We start from the raw sequence: 13,898 nt of genomic DNA, 5'->3' as shown, positions 1-13,898 counted from the left end.
CGACTGCTCTTACTGCCTGAGCCAATGAGACGACTGCTCTTACTGCCTGAGCCAATGAGACGACTGCTCTTACTGCCTGAGCCAATGAGACGACTGCTCTTACTGCCTGAGCCACGTCGCCAAGTCGTTTGTGGCGGCTGGGCTCGGCGTGTGGGAAGGAAGCAGGGCAATCTGAGGACCATGCCAACTGGTGAAGTAGGCACACACACCAGGGCGGCATTAGGAATCAGTGCAGGAGGTAAGTCTGCTTCTTCCCACAAACCGCTGAACGAGAGACCAGAGCTGTGGAGACGCATCGAACGCAACGGAGCTGAAAAGCTTCACTTTGGTTTGGTTTAGTTTATTTTGCCTTTGTTATTTAACCATTATTATTTTACCCAGAACCTGTGGGGGGGGGGGGGGGCAAAGACCCCCGTAAGCACGCTCACGCTCTCTCGCTCACTCTCCTTTCCGCAAAACAAATAAAATGCCGGTGCAAAAACAATTTCTGGATTGCCCTGTGTCCTGTTCTTCCTCAGTTCTCCCCTGGGTGTGTCACGGTACGTGACAATGTTCTACTCCAGTTCACCATGCTAAAGAAAGGACTATAAAAAGGTATAAATCAAACATATTTATTTCTTCACATATGGCACACTATGAATACAGCTTTGTCTGTACATGCTACATCACATAGAATGCAGGTGTTTTTTTTATCCGGAATAGCACAGGTACAAAATAGAACAGTAAACCTTAGAGATTCTCTTCATTAATAAATATCACCGACTTAAGCAGGAGAGTAACATTCCTTTGGACCAGAGGAACCGTCTGGCACAATGGCATACACTTTTATAATGCAAGTCTTTCCTCAGGCAGACTCCGTGACAAAGACACATCTGTATTAAATGAAAAACGAAAAGGGAAGATGGTCCAAAAAATAAATTAAATTAAATCCATATAAATCTACTTGTATACATTTTATGTGGCGTTTAGCAGGACGAACACACAGAGGAGGGCTCGATACTTCCTCCACGTACAGACCCCCACATCTCTCAGTGGTAAGGCCCATCCACACCAAGAACGATAACAATAACTAATAACACGACAACTATAACGACAACGACGAACGATATCGTAGGGATTACTTTGACCAATTTTTAGACGCATGAATGATAAAACATTCATACATGAATGATAAAACACAGAAAACCAATCAAAACCCAACCAAATTTACAAGGCCTCATGTTCAAAACGCCTGTTTACAGAACATTATCGTTCATCAGCGTCGATCAGTATCGCTAATAGTTATCATTTATAGTTATAGCAAGGCAGCTTGTACATGACTGGGACCCGGACAGTGGGTGGTTCAAGCCCCAGTGTGGCCACGATAAGATCAGTCCAGCTATTGGGCCCTTCAGCAAGGCCCTTAACCCCACATTGCTCCGGGGGGGGGGGGGGGATGCCCTGCTTAGTTTAACGAACTATAAGTCGCTTCGGATAACAGCGTCGGCTACACAACAAACTATTACCATTATTGTTATTATTAGTTGTAGTTCTCAGTGTGGACGGCCCTCCGGCGGTTCAGACGTATCCCAGAAGGCCGCGGGGGGCTCAGAAGGTGTTCTGCAGGAGGCAGTGGCAGCCGCAGCCGGTGGGGCAGACCTCCTGCGAGCGGAACCACTCCATCATGTGACTGGTGTGGCCGCCGTGGCCGCAGCTCAGGCAGAAGTTGGACGAGCCGCGCACCGCCACGTGGCAGATGGCGCACTGGAAGGTCAGGCGCTTGCACACGGCGCACTGCGTCCCCCGCACCTCGCTGCGGCAGTGGCAGCAGTACACCCCGAACTCTGCGGAGAGGGAGAGGGAGAGGAGAGGAGAGGAGAGGAGAGGAGAGGAGAGGAGAGGAGAGGAGAGGAGAGGAGAGGAGAGGAGAGGAGAGGGAGAGGGAGAGGGAGCGGAGAGGAGAGAGAGAGGAGAGGAGAGGAGAGGCACACGCCGCCGCGTCAGACCGCTAAACCGCTAACTCACCGCGAGCGTTCGGGAACAAGCGCTCGCCCGACACCGGAGGGGTTCACAGCATGCACTCCTCTTACACGCCTCACAGGGCAACCATTATAATAACAATAATAATAATAATTATAATATATACAAACTTTCATTTGACTAGGAAGTCACACTGAGATTAAAACCTCTTTAACTAATGACACCGAGCCTAGACTGGGTCAAAGGGCAGCATAAAAATACAAAATCACAACAATTATATAATAAAAATATAATAATAATAATGATCATTTATTTGAAGTGCAACAGCAGGTTGAAGCCAAAGAACGGTAGAAGGTAGAACAGCTTCAGCAAGGCATGTTGCACTGTACTGTACACGTATAATTGCCATTGTGTTGCTCATCTGCTCTGTAAAAGTAGTTGATGAAGGCCGAAATAAACCACCGCCACGGGTCTCACCGATGCCCTTGTGCGGCTCGGGGGGGCAGGAGGCGAACTTCAGCACCTCGGCCCTCTTCTCCCGCAGGCCCCAGCGGTGTAGGATCTCCCCGTAGCACTTCTTAAAGTCGTCAAACTGCAGCACGTTCGCCGGGTCCAGGAGCCTGGGGGCATCGCAGAGGAGAGCAGAGAGTCAGGCCCGGTCCGTGCCCTGAATCAGGGAAGGGCCGTGTCCGTTTCTGGACTTCAGACCAACTTAATTATTTAATTAGCCCAGTCATTCACACTATCTCTCATCGATCAGCCACATTCTGTGATTTATAAAGCAGCTGATAAATGTTCTTGTTCTGGCAGCATTTTTTATTGTGCTATAACTTATTGTCACGTGAATTTCCCTTCAATGAGTTCTGGGAGGCAGACGTGACCTTTCACCTTTTATTCATGTCGTGCTGCTCTTTCTCCCGCTCGCGCGGGTCGGCGTACGCTTGGTTTCCATAGCGATAGTCATCCGGAGAGGACTCCGCCCAAGTAGTGTGCTCCGGGTCCCGGCCAACTGAAACAGGCAGACGAGTCAGGTTTCCACACACCCTCCACACATCCAGTGCGTTTAGCGCAGGTGTGAGGTAAAGGAGAAGAACGCAGTGTAAGGACATAGTACCCACACTATTCATTCTTAATGTATTAATGAGAGTTTGACCAAGCAGGTCGAAACACTGTCTGTCTAGCTCACTTTACCTTAACTTTTTCCGCCACTGTTTCAGGGTTTTTTTTCAGTCCTTTACCTCATATGCTACTGGGGGCGAAGGGCTGATATGTTTAATTATTAATACTTAATTTATTCTGTGTTACTTAAGAGTTTTTGTGACAGCCTTCTGTGAAAAGCGCTACACAAAAATAAATGGAATTGAATTGAAGTTGAGAGTGCAGATTACATTACATTACATTATTGGCATTTGGTAGACGCTCTTATCCAGAGCGATGTACAGTTGATTAGACTAAGCAGGAGACAATTGATTAGACTAAGCAGGAGACAAGCAATGCAGGGTTAAGGGCCTTGCTCAAGGGCCCAACGGCTGTGCGGATCTTATTGTGGCTACACTGGGATTCGAACAACCGACCTTGCGCGTCCCAGTCATTTACCTTAACCACTACGCTACAGGCCGCCCTTAGCTTACCTTATCTAATGTGTTAGGTAGTTTTTTTCGATGACCTTAATATGCAGCATATGTTTTGTACTTCGCTTTTGGAAAAAGTGTGAAATAAAATGTAATGCAGTAAACATCAGCAGGGAGCATTAATGGCAGCGTGCGGGTATTATTTCCATACTTTACGTTCCGTGACCGAGAGTGCGAGAGCGAAAACAGAAAGCCCTGCGCTCACCGATGTTCCAGGCGCCCGTGTTGGGCCCGGAGTCGGAGGTGCTGGAGCAGGACCCCGAAGTGACCGACCCGGAGGTGTAGGAGGGCTGACGGAGAGGAGGACAAGCGAGAGAGGAAGGTCAAAACCCGGAGGAGAAATCAGGCACACGCCCTCCTGGCAACACCGCTAGGCTTTACATTTATACCAAAGGACAACATAAAATGAATACACAAACAACAACCAAACATGCCGTCATTCCTTCTCAGAGACGTGAACACACAAGGTGGATCAGCGCTACTGAACTCCTGGTCCTGGAGACCTCCGTGCCAGCAGGCATTTGCTCCATTTGTTCTAAGCTTGGACTTAAAATAAATACAGTTTTCGCAATATGTTGGTGCAAACAAACTGGCTTTCCTTGCAATGCATGAGGACAGCCCCTCCCAAGAACACACTGCAACATTAAATCTTAAAATGCTTACTTAAAAGTCGCATTATTACACCATAGTTTGGAGAGTAGATTTGCTGAACATGCCAAATATTTGGAGATGATAGATCAATTTAACAAAAATAAAAAATATAACTGCGAGTCAAAGTAAAGGATAAATGTTTACTGAATGCAGGGCAATGTCTTCTGAGAGTTTCTTCACGTGATGTCGGTGCTGTGAATCTACGCACACCAAGCCCCAGTGGAAGAGCGCAAACTCCCCGATTGTTTGGGCTTCACTGGCAGCGCCGTGCTTACGATGGCCAGAACCTTCAGCACAACATGGCTGCTTGGTTTGAAATTTCATGTGGCTGAGAGTGTGGTGTGGGGTGAACTGGACCAGGACCGGAGTGGTGCTGGGTGAACTGGACCAGGACGGGTGTGGTGCTGGGTGAACTGGACCAGGACGGGTGTGGTGCTGGGTGAACTGGACCAGGACGGGTGTGGTGCTGGGTGAACTGGACCAGGACGGAGGGCTTACGAAGCGGGAGTGGTGTGGGGTGAAGATGGAGGATCGGTGAGGGTGGGGTCCGAACAGAGAGAAGTAGTCCTGGGGGCTGCCCTGGGCCTCGAACACACTGCACAGCATGGCCAGCGTCTGAATGTCACTCATCTTACTGTAGTGGTCCAATCTGGGGACAAAAACAGCGTTCAGAACTCTGACCTACATTACAGTCATTTACATTACAGTAATTTAGCTTTTATCCAAAGTGACTTTCAGTTGATTAGAATAAGCATGGGCCCTGGTGCAATGTGGGAGGGAGGGCCTTGCTCCAGGGCCCAACCGCTGCACTGATCTTATCGTGGCTACACAAGGGCTTGAACCACCAACCTTCTGGGTCCCGGTCCAGCACCTAATCTGGGCTACAGGCTGCCCCAGACCTGTGACCTGCGACTGAAGTATAAAGCCCTGTCCCTGTCGAGTGAGAGGTGCAGACTCACAGAGTCTCCAGCAGGTGGCGCCCAAACGGGTGCCGGGCCCAGGGAGTGCCAGCGTCCGGGTCTGAGTTTGGGCTCAGGTCACAGTCGGTGGCGGCAGAAGCCAGCGCCCACACCTACGGAGAAGAACGTTCCAGAGTGAGGCAGACGCAGCTGAGGTGTCCGGCGGTCACACAGTCAGACAGTGGTGTAAGGTGGTCACAGTCAGACAGTGGTGTGAAATGGTCACAGTCACAGTCAGACAGTGGTGTAAGGTGGTCACAGTCAGACAGTGGTGTGAAATGGTCACAGTCACAGTCAGACAGTGGTGTAAGGTGGTCACAGTCAGACAGTGATGTCAGGTGGTCAGTCAGAAAGTGGTGTCAGGCGGTCAGTCAGACAGTGATGTCAGGCGCTCACAGTCAGACAGTGCTGTCAGGCGGTCAGTCAGACGGTGGTGTCAGGTGGTCAGTCAGACAGTTGTGTCAGGCGGTCAGTCAGACGGTGGTGTCAGGCGGTCAGTCAGACGGTGGTGTCAGGCGGTTAGTCAGACGGTGGTGTCAGGCGGTCACAGACAGACAGTGGTGTCAGGCGGTCAGTCAGACAGTGGTGTCAGGCGGTCAGTCAGACAGTGGTGTCAGGCGGTTAGTCAGACGGTGGTGTCAGGCGGTCACAGACAGACAGTGGTGTCAGGCGGTCAGTCAGACAGTGGTGTCAGGCGGTCAGTCAGACAGTGGTGTCAGGCGGTCAGTCAGACAGTGGTGTCAGGCGGTCAGTCAGACAGTGGTGTCAGGTGGTCAGTCAGAAAGTGGTGTAAGGTGGTCACAGTCAGACAGTGGTGTCAGGCGGTCAGTCAGACAGTGGTGTCAGGCGGTCACAGACAGACAGTGGTGTCAGGCGGTCACAGACAGACAGTGGTGTCAGGCGGTCAGTCAGACAGTGGTGTCAGGCGGTCAGTCAGACAGTGGTGTCAGGTGGTCACAGACAGACAGTGGTGTCAGGCGGTCAGTCAGACAGTGGTGTCAGGCGGTCAGTCAGACAGTGGTGTCAGGCGGTCAGTCAGACAGTGGTGTCAGGCGGTCAGTCAGACGGTGGTGTCAGGCGGTCAGACAGACAGTGGTGTCAGGCGGTCAGTCAGACGGTGGTGTCAGGCGGTCAGACAGACAGTGGTGTCAGGCGGTCAGTCAGACAGTGGTGTCAGGCGGTCAGTCAGACGGTGGTGTCAGGCGGTCAGTCAGACGGTGGTGTCAGGCGGTCAGACAGACAGTGGTGTCAGGCGGTCAGTCAGACGGTGGTGTCAGGCGGTCAGTCAGACAGTGGTACCTTGGCGGCGTCCCTGCGGCCCACAGTGAGGGCCGCGCTGGCGTTTCTCTGACACGTGTCCTGGATGTCGTTCACATTCAGACTGAAAACAGCGTTAACAAAAACACCAGCGTCAGTAATGAACTTCACGTCGACACACTCCACAGCATCACTCCATCTTGAGCGATTGAACAAGGGCACGGAGTATCATTTTCATGGTCAAGATGCTAAAGGCGCTTTGAGTCACCGGCTGGTGAGAAAATCCCAATAAAAATGCAAGGAATTATTATTATTATTATTATGATGTAGAATATACCAGGGTTGGAGAACACTAGGCCTACAGACAGCCCCCTTTTTCACTGTAATATGAAGCACAGGGAGCAGGGAGGGAGAGCCCCAGAGGAGCTGAGGACAGGGGCACACACATGTAGGCTTCCCCCAGGATCTTGTGCACAGACAGCAGGCAGGAGATCTCCTGGATGATCACTTTCCCCGCCAGCTTGATGGGCCGGTTCCCGGCGTCCGCCCCCTCCCGCTTGCTCTTCCAGCGGCGGGATTTCTGACGTGCAGAGAGGCGGGAGAGAGCCAGGGAGAATAAAGACAACGGCTGCGTCAAGACTCCGGTCCCACCAACAGAGACCAGATTACAAATTCTCATTTCACTGTTAAAACTGTCAACTGGGAGAGAGAGAGAGGAAAAAACATTCATCATTTGCATGCATATTTCTTCTGTCAGAACGGACATTGAAGGCACAATTATTAGCCCACGTTGTCTCAGTGAAACATGAGGAAAAGGCATTTTGATCAGACAAGGAAAGCCAGTACAGCAGACACTGATCTGAGCAGAAGTGGGTTAAACTGGTGCTGGACGGGTGAGAGAGGTCTGATCAGTCCGTTAACAATTACGGGCAGACCAATGGCTTCCCATACCAAATGGTAGCTGGTAAATGGCTGCCATTTATATTGCGCCTTTATCCAAAGCGCTGAACAATTGATGCTTCTCATTCACCCACTCATACACCAACCGCGATCGGCTGCCATGCAAGGCACCAACCAGCTACGGTTAGACGTCTTGCTCAGGGACACTTCGACACACACGGGGCGGGATCGAACCGGCAACCCTCTGACTGCAAGACGACCGCTCTTACCGCCTGAGCCAATACCAGCTGACCGCTTAACCGAGACGCTCAGATCAAAGGACAGGAGCTCAGAGCTGCGACTCCCTGGATGAAGTCTGTCAGCGTTAATATGGAGCGCATCCTCATTCAATGACACTCTAAATTCTGCATTAAAAAAAGCAAAGTTACAATGGCCTGCAGTGTATTCCATTTCCAGGTACACACCTGTGTACATTCTACACTGCAGCACATTGTAACGATATGTTTTTCTTATTTCATTATTGTGTGTGTTACAAAGGTTTATTTGCCCGTATATTGTGAAGTGTTTAAATATCTTGAGAATATATTTTACTTCAATATATTTTCAGTCCGTTTAATTTACTTGTAATGGAAGGACATCATGGAGCAAGCGAACTGGGATGCAGTGAATAGCAGCGTTTCTGTGGCTGGAGTGAGCAATAAACTGCCAGAATATAGTGTCTACCCAATGAAAAGAAAGCAAAGCAGAAGGAAAGAATGAGAGACAGATCTGCGTTTTGAGGGATGTGTGCATCTGTAACGGGTCAAGAGATTTTCCAAAGTGGGATTTGAACCCCCGCCTCTCACTCGCCCAATGAGTCCAAAAGATGAAAACGCCCGCCGGCCAAAGGCAACGACGTTGTTTAGAATTTTGAGCCTGATGTCATCAGAGAGTATCGTCACAGTAACCTACTACAAAGGTTACTACGGTAACCTTCATTTAGGCACACCTCACTGCGTTTCACCAGTGAACCAGCCGAGCTACACCTGCTACACATCCCCTTCAGCGTAGCGCAGAGAGAGCAGGAGGAGCAGGTGAGATGGAGAGCAGGGTGAAGCCCATAGACTGACACTGCACTGCAAACAGGCAGCCCGGCCAAGCCGTGCGGGGGAGGTGTGAAGGGTCAGGGGTGAGGAAGGGTCAGGGGTCAGAGGCGACTCGGTACCGGGCAGTCCTGAATGGTCTGAACGGACCAGCGTCGGGGACCAGACAGCGGATGCTTCTGATTGGGTGAGAACAGCCCACAGCACAGGGGGGGGGGGGGGGGGGGGAGGGGGGCCCAAACACAGGGAGAGAGGAGGTTAAGGAAACAGAACGCCACAAAGAGAAGCTCGGGGCGGGCACAGGGAAAATAAAAAAAAACAACAACCACAAAACTGGGAAAAAAAGCAATGGAAATGTCAACACCGAGGGGAATAACTGAGACACATAACCCAGCATTTAAAATCAAACCAAGCAACTGCTGCAGTGTGATCGGGCATGATGAGATATCACTACCGCAGCTGGAAAAGCCCGATTTACGCTTAGTCACACCGCCTTTCGACAACGTCTTGCATTTTTGCTTCGGTGGAGGTCTGCGATGCGCGTTCTGTTGTCTCTATGGTGACAAGAAGCCAAACAGCTGACGCTTGCCATTGTGAAAACACAGTGGCTACTGGCGCAGCCAATCCGTGACAATGACTGTCAACGTGTTCCATCCGGTTGTCCAATCGACGACCAAGAACGATTGCGTCTGAGACATAACAAACAGGCGTGCGACACTGAGGAAAAACCTCCCATTAAAATGCGGCATTTCCGTCATATGACGCTTGTCGCAAGGGTTTGCGACGAAGCATAAATCAGGCTGAAGAACCAATCCATAAACAACTAACTAACTAAAAAAACAGCGATACTCTCGACCGGTATCTCATGAACAAGGGGTCTACAGAGGACTGGAGGAGGGGGAATGGACCGAAACGCAGCAGGCTGTGCGTCTCCCCCCCACGCGCCTCCCTACACGCCTCCCTACCCGCTCCTTGTAGTAGAAGGAGGAGATGGAGACTTGCTCCTTGTCGCTGCGGGTGGGGCTGCCGCTGTACAGCCGCAGGGTGCTCTGGGACTCGCTGCGCATCTTCATGGGGGTCATGACCCCGCTGTGGTACGCCGACAGAGCCGAGAGCGACCTGGGGGGGCGGAGGGGGTCACCACCATTACATCACATTACATCATTTACCACCATTACATCACATTACATTACATTATTTACCACCATTACATCACATCACATCATTTACCACCATTACATCACATTACATCATTTACCACCATTACATCACATTACATCATTTACCACCATTACATCACATTACATTATTTACCACCATTACATTATTTACCACCATTATTTTACATTACGTTACATTACATGCCATTTACTACCATTGTGTTACGTAACGTTACGTTACATGTCATTTACTACCATTACATCACATTACATTACATACTATTTAGCTGACGCCTTTATCCAGAGCGACGTGCAGTTGATTAGACTAAGCAGGGGATAATCCCCCCTGGAGCAATGCAGGGTTAAGGGCCCACGCCACCTCACTCCACTCCATCCCACCTCATGCCTCCTCTCAGTTCCCCGGGATTTGGCACCTGCTCCCTGATGCCCGCAAGGTCGGCCTGTAGTGTAGTGGTTAACCCGCAAGGTCAGTGGTTCTAATCCCGGTGTAGCCACAAAAAGATCCACACAACCGTTGGGCCCTTGAGCAAGGCCCTTAACCTTCCTTTGTCCATGGGAGGATTGTCTCCTGCTTAGTCTAAGTCGCTTTGGATAAAGGCGTCAGCCAAGTGACATGTAATGTAATGTCATGTGTGCAGAAGACTCCCGCCAATCAGCAATGTCATGTGCACCAGGGGCAGAAGCGAGGTTTAGAAGTGTGCAATATCCATTCGCTGACTGACCCAACAAACAATTGAGAATTCAGGAACCTGAGAGCGCAGGGGAATCCCCCAAGGTTGCATAACGTGTCAGAGGAAGCCACCCCCCCCCACCACCACCAAGCCCCCCCTCCCCCTCCGGGTCACTCTCTCTCCCAGAAATGATCTCAATGATGGGAACCGCCAAATCACGAGTGCGACGTGCTTCGCCATTGAGGCAGCTTCCGGGCGCCAGGGCGGTAAATGGCGGGTCATGTGACAGACAGGCAGCTGTACCTGGGCGTGGGCTCGGTGGGGGAGACGGAGCGATGCATGGTGATTGGTCGGGTGAAGTACACCAGACAACCTGCGGACCAGAACAGTCGTTCATAAATTAGTCGTGAAAAGGTTGTGAAAGTAGTGTGAAAGGGTTGACTACTAGAATACGTGATGTGATGGTATAGGTAGGTATAATAAGCTTAAGCTTCAGCCTACACCTTATTGGTTCATTATTTCTATGTGTAATCATTCTGTAAATATTTTAATAATGAAACTACTACTACTACTATTACTATTACTACTCCTAATTAGGATCAGAAACAAGAATGCATGTAGCCGACATTCAATCAATGTTCATCCATAACTTTGACTACAGAATAATTACAGACGTTCCTCTCACAGATGCAGTCAGGCTAGAATTAAAGTGCCAAACTGACTAAAATGTCTGTGTGTTTCAGCGCAACATTAAGCAGGGGGATATCCAAAGTTTCACTCAAAGGGAAGTGGTTGGAAGATTTTTTTATGGAAAAAAATGGGCTATTTCCTCCCCGTATTCACAGATTTGTAAGCATATTACCTGCAGGCTGTGAACTCACCAGTTCCACAGAAGCGTGCCCCTGACGTTCGGGGAAAGGGGATATTGGCGTCCTGGTAAGAGCCGTAGGTGTTGGTGACACGAGGGAAGGGCTGCAGGGCGGGGGTCACCACGTATGGATTGGCAGCAGTGCTGTCATCCTGGGTCTGTATAACACACACACACACACACACACACACAGACACAGACACAGACACAGACACAGACACAGACACAGACACACACACACACACAGACACACACACACCCGAATAAGCACACACACATACCCATGTGCACACACACAAGCACACACACACACACACACACACACACAAGAATGGGAAGAATGTGAAACAGGGCTGTGGGCACAGGGCCAAGCATATGAAACATTCATGTGGATGAGACTCATAATGATGGCAAGTGTGTGTACAGGAAACAAGAGGTGCTGCTGTACTAGCATGTGTGTGCGTGTGTGACCACAGGGAGGGAAAGTGAGTGTGTGTGTGTGTTTGTGTGTGTGTGTGTGTGTGTGTGTGCAGGGTGTGTGTACAGTGTGAGGACCCCTCACCATGCAGGACTCCAGGCAGGACACCAGCTGCCTCACACAGGGCTCCAGACAGTTCTGATTCCTCTTCACCTTCTGCAGAGACGTGTCGGTCAGGATCTGAAGCAGAAGAAGCTCTTTCACTCCATCCACAGAGACTCTCAAAGGGGCACACAGACAACAATAAAACATGGCCATGCACGCGTAGCACCCAGGGTCTGGAAAGGTGAACTGACATTTGCGTTTGTGTGCGAAAGCTGCTTGAGTGTATTTTTTGACCGTGATGAAGGTGGGCCTCTACCTTCTGGATCTTGGTCTTCATAGACGACTGAATGGTGGTGGGGCTGACAAACTGAAAGGAGGGTGCGGCATTGTTGGGGTACTGCGCTGGGAACTTCACCACCAACCGCACCCGGTTGGTGCCACAGTGTGCCGACACGAAGCAACTCCGGTTCACAGCATCCATCTGCACAGAGATCACCACACACGGCACAGAGATCACCACACACGGCACAGAGATCACCACACAGCACAGAGATGACCACACACGGCACAGAGATCACCACACACAGCACAGAGATGACCACACGGCAGAGATCACCACACACAGCACAGAGATGACCACACAGCACACAGATCACCACACATGGCACAGAGATCACCACACACGGCACAGAGATGACCACACACGCAGAGATCACCACACATGGCACAGAGATCACCACACACAGCACAGAGACCACCACACACAGCACAGAGATTACCACACACAGCACAGAGATCACCACACACGGCAGAGATTACCACACTGGAGCATTGTGGGGTTAAGGGCCTTGCTCACGGGCTATGCAGATGTTATTGTGGCGAAACCAACCTTCCGGGTCCCAGTCACGTACCTGAGCCACTAGGCTACACATGGCTCACCTCCACGTTAACGTTGCGGATCTGCAGGTTGACCAATGAGAACTCCTGCTGCAGGGTCTGGGGCAGGCCGGGGGGCTCCTGCCGGCTGCTGGGGATCAGGCCAGACTGGGGGTCGTCCTGAGGATCTGTGAGAGTATGGAGGGGAGGGGAGAGGAGGGGGCCCAGGACCCGGGTCAGAGAGGAGCTTGCTGCAGGTCTTTTTAGGGTTCCCACACATTTTCCAGGACATTTTATGTGACCATACCTGTAATATAGATTATGACTGGAGGGATGGGGAGATTGTGATTGGAGGTGACTGTGATAATAGTGATTCCACTATATGGATATAGGGCTAGTAAATCAAAAAGATGATTAAATGGTAAACGAACTGCATTTATATTGCGATTTTAATCCACAGCTCTGTACAATTGATGCCTCTCATACACCCATTTATTCACACACACACACACACACACACACACAGACACACCAATGGCAATAGGCTGCCATGCAAGGCACCAATCAGCTCATCTGTAGCAATTGAGGGTTAGGCATCTTGCTAAGTGACACCTCGACAAGCCCAGGGCAGGGGATCTTCCCGGCAACCCTCCGACTGCTCTTACCTCCTGAGCTAATGTCGATCCCATTACCACCCAGTGTTTGAGAATGAATAAAATGGCACATTGGTTAAGTCCACATACCAGTAAACACCCCTTCACCCACTCTCTGCCACAACACCCCCCCCCCCCCTCCCCTCCCCTCGGACCTCACCATCTGGGTCGTCCGCCGCAAGGCTGGGGGCCAGGGGGGGCTCGGGGTCATGTGACTGAGTGCTCTCCGAATCCGGAGTCATCGCCAGTCCCTCCATCAGCTCCTCCACACCCTCCATGATGTCATTGGCACATAGCTTCAGACACATCAACCGATTACCACAGAGCAAGAATGCAGGAGACACCAAACCTGCCTCACACAATAATGCCATTTCGTCAGGTCGAACCTCAGAGAACCAAACACATCGGGAATGAAGGTCGAACGGAACTCTGAAAGCGATGTTGAAATGCACCCAATTTCAGTTCAGTGTATTTCGAGTCATAATAAACTAACAGCCCCCATGGCATTTGCACAAACAGCTACTGTCATATAAGGTGCAACCAAATAATCCAACAATGGGTTAAACTTGTGAACAAATCCTCGCAAAGCAACAAGGATTCCCACTCTTGTGGATGAACACTGACGGTAAGCTAACGTCGGGCTGGCATTGGCCACAGCCATCAATGTGACGGGATCTGTGCTGGATT

At 50.6% G+C, this 13,898-nt stretch overlaps 1 protein-coding gene across 2 annotated transcripts in view; it reads right to left on the bottom strand.

Annotated features, from left to right (window-relative positions):
- Positions 1 to 597: 597 nt before the first annotated feature.
- wdr59 (WD repeat domain 59) overlaps positions 598 to 13,898 on the bottom strand; it is a 21,642-nt gene continuing 8,341 nt past the window's right edge. Inside the window, exons 12-27 of one of the 2 annotated variants that reach the window (XM_061221815.1) lie at positions 13,372 to 13,507; positions 12,622 to 12,746; positions 11,999 to 12,163; positions 11,722 to 11,817; positions 11,173 to 11,317; positions 10,595 to 10,664; positions 9,405 to 9,558; positions 8,562 to 8,618; positions 6,904 to 7,037; positions 6,500 to 6,581; positions 5,201 to 5,313; positions 4,740 to 4,890; positions 3,796 to 3,880; positions 2,848 to 2,968; positions 2,437 to 2,579; positions 598 to 1,823 (exon numbers count right to left, since the gene is read on the bottom strand). In XM_061221815.1, coding sequence (XP_061077799.1) covers positions 1,588 to 1,823; positions 2,437 to 2,579; positions 2,848 to 2,968; positions 3,796 to 3,880; positions 4,740 to 4,890; positions 5,201 to 5,313; positions 6,500 to 6,581; positions 6,904 to 7,037; positions 8,562 to 8,618; positions 9,405 to 9,558; positions 10,595 to 10,664; positions 11,173 to 11,317; positions 11,722 to 11,817; positions 11,999 to 12,163; positions 12,622 to 12,746; positions 13,372 to 13,507 — 2,013 coding nt within the window. In that variant the 3' untranslated portion in view covers positions 598 to 1,587. The remainder of the gene's footprint in view (positions 1,824 to 2,436; positions 2,580 to 2,847; positions 2,969 to 3,795; positions 3,881 to 4,739; positions 4,891 to 5,200; positions 5,314 to 6,499; positions 6,582 to 6,903; positions 7,038 to 8,561; positions 8,619 to 9,404; positions 9,559 to 10,594; positions 10,665 to 11,172; positions 11,318 to 11,721; positions 11,818 to 11,998; positions 12,164 to 12,621; positions 12,747 to 13,371; positions 13,508 to 13,898) is intronic. The other variant, XM_061221816.1, reaches the window with a different exon arrangement.

This window comes from Conger conger, chromosome 15 (genome assembly GCF_963514075.1).
Source record: "Conger conger chromosome 15, fConCon1.1, whole genome shotgun sequence".
NCBI classification, from domain to species: domain Eukaryota; kingdom Metazoa; phylum Chordata; class Actinopteri; order Anguilliformes; family Congridae; genus Conger; species Conger conger.
Note: the sequence above shows the minus strand (reverse complement) of the source record. Positions and strands in the feature narration are given on the sequence as shown.